Source organism: Stenella coeruleoalba (genome assembly GCF_951394435.1).
Source record: "Stenella coeruleoalba genome assembly, chromosome: 2".
Lineage (NCBI taxonomy): Eukaryota > Metazoa > Chordata > Mammalia > Artiodactyla > Delphinidae > Stenella > Stenella coeruleoalba.
This window is the reverse complement of record NC_137147.1, coordinates 167,055,845-167,073,182: the sequence shown is the minus strand read 5'-3', so window position 1 is coordinate 167,073,182 and position 17,338 is coordinate 167,055,845. Positions and strand designations below refer to the sequence as shown.

At 34.3% G+C, this 17,338-nt stretch overlaps 1 protein-coding gene across 13 annotated transcripts in view; it reads right to left on the bottom strand.

The window, feature by feature from the left end:
* MALRD1 (MAM and LDL receptor class A domain containing 1) overlaps positions 1 to 17,338 on the bottom strand; it is a gene marked incomplete at its 5' end in the record, with an annotated part of 1,062,652 nt that overhangs the window by 596,527 nt on the left and 448,787 nt on the right. For all 13 annotated transcript variants that reach the window (XM_079915185.1, XM_079915179.1, XM_079915188.1 and 10 more), the window contains 2 exons: positions 1,119 to 1,366; positions 14,142 to 14,355. In XM_079915185.1, the coding sequence (XP_079771311.1) occupies positions 1,119 to 1,366; positions 14,142 to 14,355 (462 nt within the window). The remainder of the gene's footprint in view (positions 1 to 1,118; positions 1,367 to 14,141; positions 14,356 to 17,338) is intronic.

Here is a 17,338-nt window from a genome sequence, read left to right as displayed (position 1 = left end):
TGTCTTAAGACTGGGGAAATGGTAGGATGTAAAGGATGGTCAGTATAAAACAGAGGAACAAACATCTGTGATAAGTACAGGTACAGCTGGGGAGCCTTCCAGCAAAGATTTAATATGTCCCCTTCTGGGGTTAGGGCTGTCTATTGAGGAGACAGGTACACAAGAATATTACAATTTGAAGATAATAAAGGTTTAAATCATGTTATTGTCTCCCAGCCTGATTCTTGATTGGCTAGCAACTTTCTGAATATAATTTGTTTTCCTTTCAGTGTTCAGACATTGGGGAATACACCAGTCAGAATACATGTGTTCAGAGCTTATGGAGATTGCATTTCTTGCTGTAAATATAAATAAATGGCAAATGTATTCACGCATTAATCTCTTATAAGCAAGATTCTGTGAAGTCATCTCTGAGTGCTTAATTTATATGTAAAGATAACTTTAGCCCCTAGCCTAGCTGACTCAAATCCTTTGGGGAATAAAAATAGACAATCTTGCAAACAATAAATAGTGAAGGTCCTTGCAAATGCATAGTCATCATATGAAGATCCATACAACTCTATTTATACTTTAAACACTCTTATGTTTTCTTCAAATTTCCACAGCATAATGGCCAAACCATTTTTTCTTCCTGCCCCTAGCAATTCTACTTTTTAAAGGGTCAATTTCAGTCTTTCCTTTTCCATGAAGACGTCTTCAACCATTTTATCATGGTGCCAACTATGACGCATATTAGTTCTTGGAAATATTTAACTTTATACTATTTCTCATTGTCTAATTCTCTTTCTTATGGTGAAATTCCCATAATTCCAATAAGTTCCCCGAGTGGACACAACTGATATTTCGCTTCTTTTGTTCTACCCGTGGTTATGGATAATAAGCATGACATTTTCCAATGGTTTCCAAAATTCCTTATCTATGGAACTTATCCACAGGATAAATTCTTCCAACAGCTCTAATGGTCCTTCCCTTTCACCCTTACTTCACTTTCTACCTCCCTCACATATTCCAAGTTGAATACGTTCAAACTCATTTGTTGGTCTGGTGCTGGCCGTTTCATTTTCTGTACTTAACTCCATCAGAAGTTGTTCATAATATTTCTGTTTTTTTCCCCATACCTTGCAGTTTTTGCTTCTTCTGCTTATGACTGGGCTTGAAATTCTGGCTGCTCTCATGGGCTGCTGCGGGAACAAGCTCTTTATAAAGATGTAATGACCAGATGAATTTCGCAAGGTGTGATCAGCAGCCGGCTGTGTGCCTGAGGCAGGGATGCCGCTAGCCTTCAGATTCCAGTCAAAGTCATCATCCTGTTCCTGCTCCCAGGCACAAAGATCAAACTCAAAATCACAGCAGCCACTGCAGGTACCTGGAAAACATTTTCCAATTTATGGTGGAGAGAAAAAGGAAATTAGTAGATAAAGCATGCAATCACAAATTACAGTAATCTTATTAAACACACTCATGTTTCAGGATCTTTGAACTTGCTACTCTCTCTGCCTGGATTCTTTCCCAAATGGCCTGTCCACTCACTTCTATCAGATCTGTATTTGAGCATCACCTTCTCAGTGGGTCCTTATTTATCAGTGTACGTAAAATCTCCTATCCTCAACTCTGTCCTGCTTCACTGTTTATTTTTATTTTGGGCACTTTTCTAACACATTATATGTTTTACCGACTTATTTTTTGTCTTCCCCCACTCCTCACTCATCAGAATGCATGTGTTATGAAGGAGAGAATTTGCTCAGTTTTGTTGTTATATTCCCAGTGCCTGGCAAATAATTGCTCAATTTGCTGAATAAATAAATGAACTTTTAAAAAAGAAAAAAAATACAGTAATCTTATGTAGCTTTTTTTTTTTTTTTTTTTTTTTTTTGCGGTACGCGGGCGTCTCACTGTTGTGGCCTCTCCTGTTGCAGAGCACAGGCTCCGGACGCGCAGGCTCAGCGGCCATGGCTCACGGGCCTAGCTGCTCCATGGCATGCGGGATCTTCCTGGATCGGGGCACGAATCCATGTTCCCTGCATCGGCAGGCAGACTCTCAACCACTGCGCCACCAGGGAAGCCCTTATGTAACTTTTATATATAGAATGGATAAACAAGGTCCTACTCTATAGCACAGAGAACTATATTCAATATGTGATAAACTATAATGGAAAAGAATATAAAAAAGAATGTATATATATGTATAATGGAATCACTTTGCTGTACAGCAGTAATTAACACAACATTGTAAATCAACAATACTTCAATTAAAGAAATTGAAAAAAATTGCAGTAATCCTGCCACATCATGTAATGTTAGAAACCTTACAATATTATCCTGACTGCAACATTAAAATAGAATAGTTTAGTTTGTTACACACAGCTATTTCCATGGCTCATTTAAGTTTATTTCTTCAATAGTCTGGTCCCTGTGTCAAAATCCATGAGCAATATTCCAGCATTACACACATTTCCTCCTGCAAACACCTATTTGGTCAATGTAATTTATTTCTTCTCTCTTCTCATCTTTGCTTCTCAGACCTTGGTAGGGAATTTAGGACGTTTATTATTCTGCAACACAGTTTAGCTGGGAAGTACTTCCTAAAGCAAAAGTTATTAATCATTGTAATTATTTTTTAAAACATAGACTTATTTTAGAGATAAGAAAATTGTGAAACAGAAAAGGTTAAAACTAATGATTTAATTTATTATAATAAGTTGCAGAAATTAAATATGTTGAGTTACATTAAATATCAACTATCTCCCAGGTATTTTAAAAATATTTTATTATTAACATTGCTTAAGTTTTTCTTCCATTTCCAGGATAGTAAGTATTCTAAGTCCAACTATGTCCTTATTGATTTTCTGCTTGCTGGATCTATCCATTTCTGATAGAGGGGTGTGAAAATCTCCAACTATGATAGTGGATTCATCTCTTTTCTTTGCAGTTCTAGAAGTTTTTTATGTCACACAGGTTGACTGTCATGGGATTGTCATGTCTTCTTAGAAAAGTGACCTCTTTACTGTTGTGTAATGCCCTTATTTATCCCTGATAATGTTCATTGCTTTGAAGTCTGTTCTGTCTGAAATTAAAATAGCTGTTCCTGCTTTCTTTCCATTCATGTAAGCATGGTATATATTTCTGCATACGTTTACCTTTAACCTATAAATATCTTTATATTCAAAGTGGGTTTCTTGTAGACAACATGTAGTTGGGTCCTATTTTCTATTCAATTGTTAATTCAGTTTCTAAATTACATTTGAAACTTCTTTTGAAAATTTACTCTGTCCTAAAATAGACTGTAATTCCTACAGCCTCTTTTAGTTCAGAATGCTAAAGTTCTCCTAAGTATCCTCTCAAAGGACTGGGAAGTAAATCTCACTAAAATAATAATGAACCCCAACTCACCATCTTGTTTATAATCTGAACTCTTATCTTGGTTAAGAATATAAAATGAAGTAACTAATTCAGTTGCCCTTATGTTGGAAAACTTAGCAGCCCATGAGGACCAGATTTCCATATAGACCAGCATCTAGAAAGGCCATTTGTATAGGAAATGATGTGTGTTGCTGAAAAACAGATTTGTTAAAAAAAAATCATACAAATACTGCTATATGAATCTCTATAGTGTAAACCATATTTTTGCTTTTGATATTTACTATAGTTTTGAAGATATATTTCCTTGGAAAGTTTAATTCTAAAATACCAGTGGAGGAAAACACAGCAAGCAGGGCCTAAGTGGTTTGAATTACACATCACTATGGTAAGAGGGAGCAACTTATAATTTCATTTTCTACTATTTCCCACAGGTGCCATGCGAGACAAGTAGCAAATAGTCTTCTGTGCAGATGCCAATTCCTGGCATTTCATGGAGCAATTAATGCCCGTGCCAGACAGGTGTGCCGTCAGGAAGAAAATGATCCCTTCGTCTACAGCTGTATCATCAATCAAACCAGTTTCTCCCTTCCAAATGCTATAATTTTTCCATCGATCAATATCTTTATAAGTATAAAAATGTTTCATTTAAAACAGACATAATTTTGAAAGAACACAACCTAATGCCTTTTAAGATCCTACCATCAAATTTTTAAAAGATATCATTCTATTCATTTATTCATTTCATATAAAATTTTTACTTATTTTTTAAATTGATATATAGTTTCTGTAAAAGAGTATATAGGTGTACAACATAGTGATTCACAATTTTTAAGTTATACTCCATTTATAGTTATTATAAAATATTGGCTGGGGCTTCCCTGGTGGCGCAGTGGATTTTTGCTACCACTCTTTGCAATTCCTATCATCTGGAACCTTCTTTACTATTCTTTATTTAACCAACTCCCTATTCATTCTTCATAGATATAATCAACACAAGGCTAACTAAAAAAATAAAAACTAAAGTATTAAAATTCTTAAGATGTGTGAATGTTATCTTATGCAAAAAATGACACAATATTGTGATAATTTACTCATAATTAGAGTACTGTGGTATTTGATGAATATTTAATTCCCATGTTTATGGGAAACTTTGAGAATTTAAACCATCCAATGAGAGGGATACTAGATAATAGAGGCCTTGAACTGTGCATATAGAATGCTACTAAAGGATTCTAAGAATATATATATTGACATCATAACTATGAACATGAGAAAGGGGAATGTGAAAAAACGTGCAGAATCAATGGTACCTGTTTCTAAATCTTAAAGTTGTATTATTATGAAGAACTACAAGTAGTAAGAAATATTATCATCAAAAACTCATACTGAAAAAAGATGGAAATGTAGATTCAATATTAGGAAAATCATTATATCAAGAGGTGCCTGACAGTTGAAAAGGCTTTTTATGTGAGACAGAGTATTCTCTCCTATGAAAGTGTTCAAACAGCAATCAGGTTATTTTTCCTTTCCCACCTCCATTGTCTGCCAGATCAGGGAAGTTATAGAAATGATTCTTTGATTGGTTGGTGACTCATTTACCAATTCAATCAATAGCAATTCAGTAGATGTGATTCATCAATAAACATGTCTTAGTGGAGTTCTCTCATATATTAATAGACTGTGATAAGTGCTAGGATATAGATAAAAAATTTACGATCAATTGTAACTGAGCAAAAGTGAATCCTTCACAGAAGTCTTAGTGTTAGATCCCTGTTTCAAAGAGCATGGAGTAACTTCTTTTTTTCTCTCCAACTCTATGATTCTTTGCTTTTATGGTTCAATAACTTGAACTTTATATCATATTTTGACAAGTTGTTTATATTGTATTCATAAAAAGGTTAGTAGCTAGATCTATTTCTAGATTTTTCTTCTTAATGAATTAGTATTTTCAGTCTCAAAGGAATGTCAAAGAAAAGAGAAAACACAGATTACCTATGACAGGAATGAAACAGGAGATATCATAGACCCTATGGATATTAAAAGGATGATATAAGATTACTATTAATAACTCTAATGCACTAAATTGACAACTTCTATGAAATGGACCTATTCCTTGCAAAGAACAAACACAAAATGATTTGAGCAGCTTTATAACTTTTAAGGAAATGGAACTCATAATTTTAAAATTCCTGAAAAAGAAATATCCAGGCTCCGATAGTCTCATTGGAGATTTCTACCAAAACTTTAAGGCACACAGATCAGAAAGGAAGACATAAAACTGTCCCAATTTTCAGATGACATGGCTGTCAACATAGAAAATCTAAGGAATGTATTATAAAAATTTGAGAACTAATACATGACTCAGCAAGGTTGCAGGACACATGATCTACATATAAAATTAATTGTGTTTTTATATATCATCATTGAATATGTAGAAACCAAAATTTAAAATATAATATCATTTATAATCCCTCAAAAAATGAAATACTTAGGTGTAAATCTTATAAAATATGTACAGGACTTGTAAGCCAAAAACTACAAAACACAGGTGAAAAGAAATCAAAGTCTAAATAATGGAGAGACAAACTGCTCATGGATTGGAAGACATCCTATTAAAGATGTTATTTCTCCCAAACTGATATATGTATTTAATAAAATTCCTGTCAAAGTTACATCACTTTTTTGGTAGATATAGCGATGATATTTTTTTAAAGTGAAAGCAAAGCCAAAGGAACCTGAATAACTAAGGCTATATAGTTGAAAAAGAAAAATAAACTAGAAGGACTCTCTCTACTTAATTTTAAGATTTATTATAAAGCTTTAATTTTCAAGACTGTGTGGTACTGATGAAGGAACAGACACTTGGATCAACGGAACAGAACCCAAAACAGCTTCACACAAGCACAACCAACTAACATTTGACAAAGATGCAGATGCAGTTAAACGAAGGGAGGACAGCTTTGTTAATCAGAAGCAACTGGATAACTATTGACAAAAAAAAAATGACCCAAACCTCACAACTTATACAAAAATTAACAAAATGGAGCATACACTTAAATATAATACTGTGCAACTTTTAGAAGGAAAAATAGAAGAAAATCTGGGACCTAGACCTCAGTGAAGTGTTTTTGACCATGATATCAAAAGCATGATCCCTAAAAGGAAAGATCAATAGACTGGACTTCATCAAAATTACTTTCCCTGTAAAGAGAATGTAAAGATAATCTAAATCCTATGAGAGAACATTTGCCACTCACACATCTGCCGAAGGACTTATATCTATAATATATGAAGAACTCTCAAAACTCAACAGTTTGAAAACTTCTGATTAGAAAATGGGCAGAAGACATGAAGAAACATTTCACCAAAGAGGATATACAGATAACAAAGAAACACGATAAGATGTTCGACACCACTAGCTATCAGGGAAAACGCAAATTAAGACCCTGACGAGATATTAACCTATACCTATAAGAAGAGCAATAATAAAGATAAAATAGTTACAATACCAAATGCTCACAAGGATGTGGACAAACTGGATCTCTCACCCATTGTTGGTGGTAACGTAAAATGGCATAACCGCTCTGGAAAACAGTACTATGGTCTGTTACATCCATGCCATGGAACATGAGTCAGCAATAAAAAGGAACAAATGATTTACACACACATCAACTTGGATGGCTCTCAAGGAGATTATGCTGAATGAAAAAAAGACAGTCTCAAAAGGTCACAAACTGCATTTACATATTTATATAACTTTCTCAATATTACGAACTATAGGGATGGAGAACAAAATAGTGGTTTCCCAAGGTTAGGGATGGTGAGAATAAATGTAATTATAAAGGAATAGCTCAGGGGAGATTTTGGTGGAGACAGAATATTTGATTGTAGTGTGATGATTACACGAGTTTTCACATACAATAAAATGCCATAGAACTATACACACATATTGAACCATATTGTTTCCTGGTTTTGATATTATACTATACTATAAAATGTAACCACTGAGGGAAGCTACATGAAGGGTACACAGAATTTCTCTGTACTATCTTTGTAACTTCCTATGAACCCACAATTATTTCACGATTCAAAAAATTAATGTCATGTGCCAATTATTATTCGGTGACATCATCAGGAAATTGTGATACAGTGATTTCCTTTGTATTGCCTTATTCTATGAAGTAATAATAAATTCTGTAAATAATACTTTCCAAACTGTTTCACAGAACAATTGTTCTATAAGGAGTATACTTAATTCCATGTGAAAAAAAGAGTTTCTGGGTAATTTGGAAAAATCCTATTTATAATACCAGGTTTTCAAAAATTGTCATAATTTTTTCTTCAGTGATGACTACCTGATTTCATAATTCTGAAAATATTACCCTAATGCGTGTCACTTTACAACACTGAGTTCATGAGAAAGGGATCAGTGTTGATAATCTTGGAAAGACAGTGAAAGCTTTCTAAACCTCAGTCACTAGGCTACAGCCTGCAAATAATGAATTCCTGAAGCTTAGGACAGCAGATCCTTCACAGGAAGCCTGGTTTATTAACCTTATGATACCTGACCTACTTTTGAACATCATCTCCCAAAGAAAACAAAAGCTATTCATAGTGCATGATTAATAAAGTCTCTGAAAATACACTAGCTGTTTTCAAGGTGATGTAAAAATCCATGTTGGTATTAGTATTTAAATACCCTAACTAAATTACTTTTCCCTCACCCATCCAAAAGTGCTTTGTACTTATTCTAACTCCCATTCGCAAGGTGAATGTTTAAGTACCTATTTCTCTAGCTAGACAAGAAGCTCCACAATTCTTCAGGTAATATCTTATTTTTCTTTGTTTTTGCTCCAGGGCCACTTATATTACATGCCCAATGTTTAACCAAATAAGTAAATGTCCAGTATGCAAGGCTAGGCCAGGATGGTGTACACTGGTGCCAGTAGAGTCCCACAGAGGCACTCAACACCTTTAAATTCATTTTTTGCCACAACTGAGCACAAATTCTGATATGCTAAAAAGTTTTAGATGGAGCACTGGATATGGTGTAGAAGTAACAGCTATAATATAACCTTGCTGTGAGTAAAAAGTCACATGTATATCATAGCATCAAACAATAGCCCCTTCTCCCCCCAAAATTCATCAGTTTACTTGAAACAGAGAGAATTCTGCTATAACAAATGAGAAAGGGTAGTCAGGATGTAAATGAGTCAACTCAAATATGTCCTGAAGGATAACTATTTAGGGGAATTACAGTTATACATTCATAGAAATCAAAGGAAATTGTTAGTGATGTGGTGATAATATAGAAAGGACCGTGTTTTAATTATTGCTGACTTTTAAAATTTTTTTGAATTTTTAAAAAATTCATTCAAATACATCAAATATCACTTGGCTCAAATCCACTATTTGTTCCATCTTTTTTGTTTGTTTGTTTTTTAACATCCTTATTGGAGTATAATTGCTTTACAATGTTGTGTTAGTTTCTGCTGTATAAGAAAGTGAATGAGCTATATGTATGCATATATCCCCATATCCCCTTCCATCTTTACTTAAATGTCAATTTCTCAGTGAGAACTTTTCCGATGGCCCTATTTAAAACTATAACCACCACTCCAAGCATCTTCTTTCTCATTTTTCCCTATTTTACTTTTTGCCAGAGCACTTGTCATTATGAAATATGCTGTGTTATTTTACTTACTCTGTTTTGTCTGTGTCCCCTTCCACTACCACCAAACGTAAAGCAATGAGAGCAGGAAATTTGTCTGTACTGTTCACAGTATTATTCTTAGTAACTAGTATCCTCGCACATAGTAGATGCTCAGTAAATATTTGCTGAATAAATGCATGAACGTTCATTCTTTAAAACTTCTAAAATCGCCAATAAATTATATCAGGCAATTAAATACATATGTAGGCATTAAATCTTGACTTAACTATAAATGGTTCAATTAAATTCATTAAGAAAATATACACAGAATCATTTTTAATATTTAAAAAGCTAATTATTGCCCCTATTAAAATCCTGATATATTTGTATATGTCAATAAGGAAACAAAGAATAAAATAATAGCTCTTCCTTCTCACCAGAAAACTTTTTCAAATGTTTGTATTGTTTAGATGAGTGCTTCTCAAATTTTAGTGCACATATACTTGTTAAAATGCGGTTTATGATTAAGTCTGGGGTGGGGCCTGACTTCTGACAAAAATGCTGTTTGTCTCTAGACCAAGATTTGAGTAACTGAGTTTAGATAACTTTTCAGCAGTGTTAAATTGCACATTGATGTAACATTAAAAAATGATATTTTTAGAAACATTCATCCAATAGGAAAAAATGTGTTTAAAAATATTTGTAATGACTTTAGCAAGGTTACTATAAGTAACTGAGTATAAGAGTTTGATTTATTGTTAATCACGTGCTCTTTCACCAAGAGGGAACCCTAACGTAAACTATGGACTGTGGTGAGAATGACATCTCCCGTGTAACAAATCACCACTCTAGTGGGGGACATGATAGTATGGGGCGGGGGGCTGTGCATGTATGGGGATTAAGTTTCGCTGTGAACCTACAACTCCTTTAAAAAATAAATTCTATTGAAAAATTTAAAAGACAGCCTCCAGAATGAGAGAAGATATTTACAAATCATACATATGATAAGGGCTTAATATCCAGGATATATAAATAACTCTTACAACTCTACAATAAAAAACACACAATTCTGTAGAGAAAAGCACAAAGAACCTTGACAGTTCTCCAAAGAACATACACAAATGGCCAATAAACACAAGAAAAGATGATTAACGTTGTAGTCATTAGGGAAGGACAAATCAAAACCACAATGAGATTCTACTTCATACACACTAAGATGGCTATAATTTAAAAAAGAAAGAAAGAAAGAAAACAAGTATTGGCTAAGTCCCAGATCTCCTTCAAGAATTTGCCCAGGAGGGGGAATTAGATGAAGGGAGTCCAAAGGTAACACTTCCAGTTACAAGATAAATAAGTACTAGGGCTGTAATGTACAACACGATGACTATAGTTAGCACTGTTGTATGGTATATTTGAAAGAGATTAGATCCTAAGAGTCCTCATTTCAAGGGAAAAAACATTTTTTTCCTCTTCTTATTTTTTTGTACCTATATGAGAAAATGGATGTCAATGGATTACCACTAAACTTACTGTGGTAATCATTTCGCAATATAAGTAAGTCACAATGATGTATACCTTAAACTTATACGGGGCTGTATGTTAATCATATCTCAGTAAAACTGGGGGGGGGGAATAAATAAGTAAAATGAAAAAAAATTGTTTAAATATCTTTCATCAGGCCTATCCTCATCAAGCTCCCTAACATTGCTATTTTCTCTCTCTCCATTTTCCATGGATATTCTGCGCGCGCGTGTGTGTGTGTGTGTGTGTGTGTGTGTGTGTGTAGAGGAAGAGAGAATACTTTCTGTTTAACACGGGAATGGGTAACATGATTTTTGTCTGTTTCATTTATGGATGTACACTAGATGTCTCAAACACTGCTTGACATATATCTTTTCAGTAAATATATGTTAAATTAATTTGATATTTTGTCTTCTAGATTTCTCTTGATCATTCTTGACAGCGTCTTGAAAATGTTATCAGTCTTTCCAAATCCTCTCTCTCTGACATTTGTGTTCTGTTCTATTTATTTGTATTATTAGCTAATTACTTTCTTTGGTAAGGATTTAAGTATATAAATTTTTCACTAAGCATTTTCTTAACTAAATACCACAGGTTTTTTAATGCACTATTATTATTATTATTTATTTAAAACATTTTCTAATTTTACTGTAATTTTTTTGGTGGGGAGATGGGTTATCAAATGTGTCTTCTAACTAACAGGGAATTTTCTAGCTTTTGTCTTACAACTGATTTCCAGCCCAATTCAAAAGATGTAATCCATGTCACTTTAATCCATTTAAAATTATTGAAGTTTGTTTAGTGCTTAATAACATATATTCTGTGTGTACTTGAAATAGATGTCTGCAGTTGGGAAATACAGTATTACATGTGCCCATTAGGTTCAGATTACTTACTAATTATTCTGGTCAAATATCCTGCATCCTTACTAATCACAGTGCAGAATTAAATTATTTTGAGCATGCCTGAGATACTCTTGTGTATCACCAATAAATATGCTAATTGGAAAGTACAGAGAAACAAAAATATGATTGTTTGCCAAAGGAGCCTCTGTACCAATGGCAAAATATGTTCAACTAAGATTTCAGATTTCTCAGATACAAATCACTTTCTTTTTGACTATGTCCTATATTTTAGATATATTTATATTATAAAGCAAAAAAAGAAACCAGTTAATCTTTCTTCCAAATCTTGCTTTCTGAGCCTATACTGGTCTACAGAAAATTAAAGCCACAGGTACTTTTGTTTTATAAAGGATTATTTTCTTTTCCTTTGTCAGAGATAGTCTATGCCTTTACAAAGAGCTCAGCAGTTTCATTCTTTCTTCTATTCCTAGGTGGTGTATTTATACCAAATGATATTTTAGATGTTTTTTTAGAGTTATGATACATGTTCAGCCTTTACTTAGACTTCTCACAAAAAAAAAACAAAACACAAAAAAAAACAACAACCCAAAACAAACCAAAAAAACCTCACACAAGTTCCAAAGATCATGAAACCTAAGCCTAAATTCTCGGTTGGTTGTCAGCCAAACTTCTGAGATCAGTTGCTATGGTGATTTTTTTTTTAAGTTTTTCTTCCTATTCTTCTGGGTCTAATTAAGAATCAAAGTTTATAGTATATGCAGGAAAAATAACAGCACTCATATTTCATATAGCAGGTTCTAGCCACTCTATAATTAAAACATTTAAAACCATTAATGTAGGAATACAATTGAATTTTTAAATACATAATAAAATAAGCAGTGTTATATAAAAAGAAATTATATTCATGTAATAAGAACCAATATCAAAATGTGGGTTACTTTTAAGGTTTGTTCCAACTTTTTGGTTGTTTATTTGTTCTAAGGAGCTGAAAAAATTTTCTTCTTCTTATATAATATCTGGAACTAATTCATCTCTCTTGCTCCAGTATTACTGATATCACAGCCCCATTCAAATGTTACAGTGATTTGGCAATCAGTTCACCAGAAAGCACCTTCTGATAAAACTTTCCCTCCAAGGGCTTGTAATTACTTTTGTCTTTATTTTCCATACAAAAGAACCACCAAGACAATAAATTTCAGTACATTTCTCTGACCCTCTTAGTATATCAGTATACCCTCCCAAACACAGATAGAGGATTCCTAGAAATATTTGCAAAGTTATTATCTAAGTACAAAGAGTTCAAGGAAAATTTAGCCAGAAATACTTTAAACACTGAAAACACTGAAAACATTGCATTAAATCATATCTTGGGAAAGAGATAAGTTGGCAACATGACAAATAAAATTCAAAAGCATAGTATCTGTTCTGTTCGACTGATTAGCTAATAGATTTGTGACTCAAATGAAAATGGCAATGAAGAAAATGTAAAAGCATTTGATGCAGAACAAAAAACGCAGCAAAAATATTCATAAGATAAAGGTAAAAATTAATACAGAATACAAGATTAGCCAAACAGTTTTGCTTGGTTCATATAATAGTAATAATTGATATTATAAGATATAATCCACACTTGAAGAAACAAATAGTTATTGGATATACACAGGATTTCTACATCCACAACTTTTTTGGTTTTCCTAAGATTCAGTTGTACACAGAAGTGGTATGGTGGCTTGGGCAAAGCAGTGAATCATAAATCAAAGTACCTGGAAACTAGGATCAACTCTGTCAGTACCAGTTTTATGAAATTTGACCAAATCTTAGCCACTCTTGTTCAGCAGCTTTATCCATGGAATGCACTAATAATATCTGTCCCACTTACTCGTCGGGTTTCTGTGAAGATCAAGTGGAGATCAGTAGATAGAAGGGCTTTGAAAGTTAAAAGTTCTATGTAAATGTGAGCTCTTAATATACTGACGTTGTTCTTGTGATTCCAGATTTGGTTTCAAGAGGCAAAAAAGAGATCAAACTGTAGTACGCTAGCTCAGAAATTATTATTGGTAATAGTGGAATAATTTGTCAACCTTAATTCTGACAATTTGCATTCACTTCATTTGCAGTGAAATGAGGCAACCGTGCACTGTGTTCCATGATTTTACAGACTTCCCTGAATGAGCACATATGGCCCATTTAGCTAAGGATATTTTAATAGGTGTCATTTATTATGAGTTGATCTCTTGTAACAATATTACACAGCTGATATGTGTTTCCCTTAGGAGATCACGTTGCTTATTTTATACATTATCTGGATATTGATTTTTTGTTTTTTTAGCCACTTATCCCAGCTCATAATCGACCCAAGGGAACGACAACTCCCTGAAATCCGTCGAAGCACAAAGGCATGAATTGCCGTTTATGGACGTTTTGCTTGCCTTCTTTCCAAAAATTTATTTCATATGGAAAATACTTGTTTGCATACCGTTTGTCTTTGAAGACACCTGTTTTCCAGTTAATCTCCAATTCTTCACATACAAACAGAAAGCCATTGATTAGTTTTAAATGACTTTCGGTTCTCAATTAGGTACTGAGAGGGAGAAAGGAATGTATTTAAATGGTTAAATCACCTTACCTGCCTTGGCTGCTGAGTTATATATACTCTGTATTTTTCATCGATGAACCCATTGCACAGAGGAAGGTTGTGGGAGACAAAGGCAAAAGTAAGGAGACAGAACACTTCCACTCACCACAGATGAAAGGAGTCTCATCTGAATTATCAGCACAATCGTTCACAAAATCACACAGCTTGTCCCTGGCAATGCAGTGCTTGTTAGCGCATGTGAATTCTTGAGCCGTACACGTTCTGTCTGTGCTAAGTAGGGGGGCACAATCTTGAAAGGAAATATCATCCACTGCTACATCTCCTATGTAACTGATACCACGTTTTGCCCTGAAGACAACCTTTAAAAAAAATAAAGCCAGTATCAGTTGACTCGTCCATCAGGAATCCAAAACTTGGGGCAAACAGTAAATACAGTACAGAACATAAGGGTTTGAATCTGATAAAAATGACCCCGTTATCCCTACGATGAAACTGACCCAGGAAGTTTGAGGGATATCGAAGATCTCTACCACACTCAACAGGTAAGGATGTGGGAGTGGCAACACCATTGTCTCTTGTCTAGATTTTTAGGATACAGGGCCTAAGAAACTGGCAGGAGTCACCTACCACTGCAGCCTCTGCAACTCGCAGACCCAAAACAAAACCTGCTCATTTCTGACAGCCTCATCACACGTGGAAGCAGGTCAACCAGGTGACGGAATGCACCAAGAGACAGAAGATGCAAGCATATCTTTTACTTTATTTCATCCACTTCTTGCCATTCCTCTGATCTGTTCAACTCAACTATTTGAAATCGAAAATATGTCGAACCTCAAAACTATGAATTTTTTTAATTGGCCGCATCTTTGGACTTGAAATCATTGTGATGTGCCTTTGATTAATGTATGTGATGAATGAAATCCTCCTGTGTGCCACTGCTGGACAGTGAGATCCCACTTCTACAGACTTTGATAGAACTGATGAAACTTAGTCACAGGACTCACTAAAGTTTTCAAAGTGAAACTAATTCAGACAGCTTCTATTGAATTTGTCTGCAAGTTAAATATATATTTGTGTGTTAGCATAAGAAATATTCATATATTTTAAAGTAAATTTAGGACAATTAGAGATGCATTAACAAGAAATACCTATTTACTTCCATGATTTTTATACAAAATAGTTATCGTCATCAAACTCCCAAACATCTTTTTACCAAATCTAATCAATTACTTTTCTTGAAAGAAGTAGTTTTTCCTTAAGATGTGTTATGCTTTTATACTATTGTATGAAAACCTAGTTGTTTTCCTTTTAAGATGAGAGAATAGAATAACTGAAAATCATGCCTTTCACATTATTATAAAAAAGCAAATAAATGTACAATTTTTATATAAATTCATGTATCAAATTTACATAAAAGGCATACATTTGTTTTCTTCAGAGAAGATGTGCTAGAAAAGAAAAATAAATTTGTAAGATAGATTAAGAGCTTGGATGTGATTAAGACGAGGTGAAACTAGAAAGAATAATGACTACAACTCTTTTATAAGAAAATTGAGCCCAACAAAAACATGGATACACAAATTGAAAAAGGTACTGTATTATCTGGATATATCTGAACATTTAATTTAAATCTGTGAGACAATGCTCTGTGCTTAAGAAATCAGATAATCCAATGCCACACGATGTTGGTTAAGATTCCACAGACTTTAATACTGAATGTGATTAAACTTTTTTTCAAGAGCAATTATGATATATTTTTTTCTGGTAAAATAAAAGCTGGGTCAATCATTTCGTAAAATTTAGGAAGCAATAGAGCATAGCATTTGTATTATGGACTTGTAGATGACCTGCCTGTGTTTAAAGCATATCACTGCCATTGTAGTTATATAAGTAGGGCAAGTTATCCAAGTTCTAGGTATTTCTGTGCCTAATCTATAAAATGCAGGTAATAAAGGTAGGTACCTCATACAGTTACAGGAGTAAATTTTTTGTTCATAGAACAGAACTTAGCACTTAGTAAGTGCCAGGTATGTGATTGCTCTAGTTATAAAAATTATTATAATTAAACGCTATGCTTAAATTGGGGGTTCCCAAATATAACTGTGAAAGCTACCCAATGCTGTATGCTTTTACTCAAGGGTTAAAGGCGCTCATGTTTCTGAGGCTAAAGGGACTGATACTGTAAGAATGGAAGAAGCATGGATAGTATGTGCGTCTCACTACTATTTCTCCAGTGCATAGTAAGGTGCTTGCACATAGTAGGTTCTTGATATGTTTTTACTGAAGGAACGAATCACATTAAACATCAAATATTCAGAAACCATTAATATTTCATTTTAAGATTCAAACAACATGGGCGTATTTCTCTTCAAATTTCAATGTGAAAAATGAAATTTCAGAAAGACTAAATCAATAATTGATTCCTCTGCTTAAATCCCTCTTAATGTTTTTGTTTGTTTGTTTGTTTTTGTTTTGTTTTGTTTTGTTTTTTTTGCGGTACGCGGGCCTCTCACTGTTGTGGCCTCTCCCGTTGCGGAGCACAGGCTCGGGACGCGCAGGCTCAGTGGCCATGGCTCACGGGCCTAGCCGCTCCGCGGCACGTGGGATCCTTCCGGACCGGGGCACGAACCCATGTCCCCTGCATCGGCAGGCAGACTCTCAACCACTGCCCCACGAGGGAAGCCCTTAATGTTGCTCTGAACATGATTTTACCATGCAAATATTCTACTTGCGCAGACTAGTTGAGAATTCACTGCCTGAAGTGGAAGCCGATGCCTGGCCGCAGCACAGCCTTCTGCATGTTCTTGCTGATGATTCTTCTTGCCTCAGTTAAAAGGTCTTGGAGGTTAAACAGGTGGAATCCTCTTAATGATAAATTTCATACTGTGCAAGGCCACTAAACTGCTGTCTAGTCTTTTCTTCTTCAGGTTGAACTTACTTCTTACCCATTTCCTAAATTATCTATAAATGACCCATAAGAAAACTGGGTCCCAGCAAGAGGTCAAAAATATATGGGATTTATTAGAGCTAACATTCTAAGAAACTGGGGATAATGTTGCATCAATGCCTTTAAACAGCTGTATCTAGCCTGTGCTTCCAGTGGAGTTGAAAGGGGCTGATCTATCAGATATGGCATGTGATTGTAGATACAGTTACTGAATATTCACAGCTGACTTGGTTACTCTTGCTACATATTGCATTTCCAGTCCTCTGTATAATTAGCAAAGATATTATAGCTTGTATCTATAGACAAGTGGCTCGAAATTCAAGGAATTAAGCCCTGTGCAGTTATGACTAAGAAAAAATGTTCTCTGACATAAATGGCTCTGGATTCCCACTCTC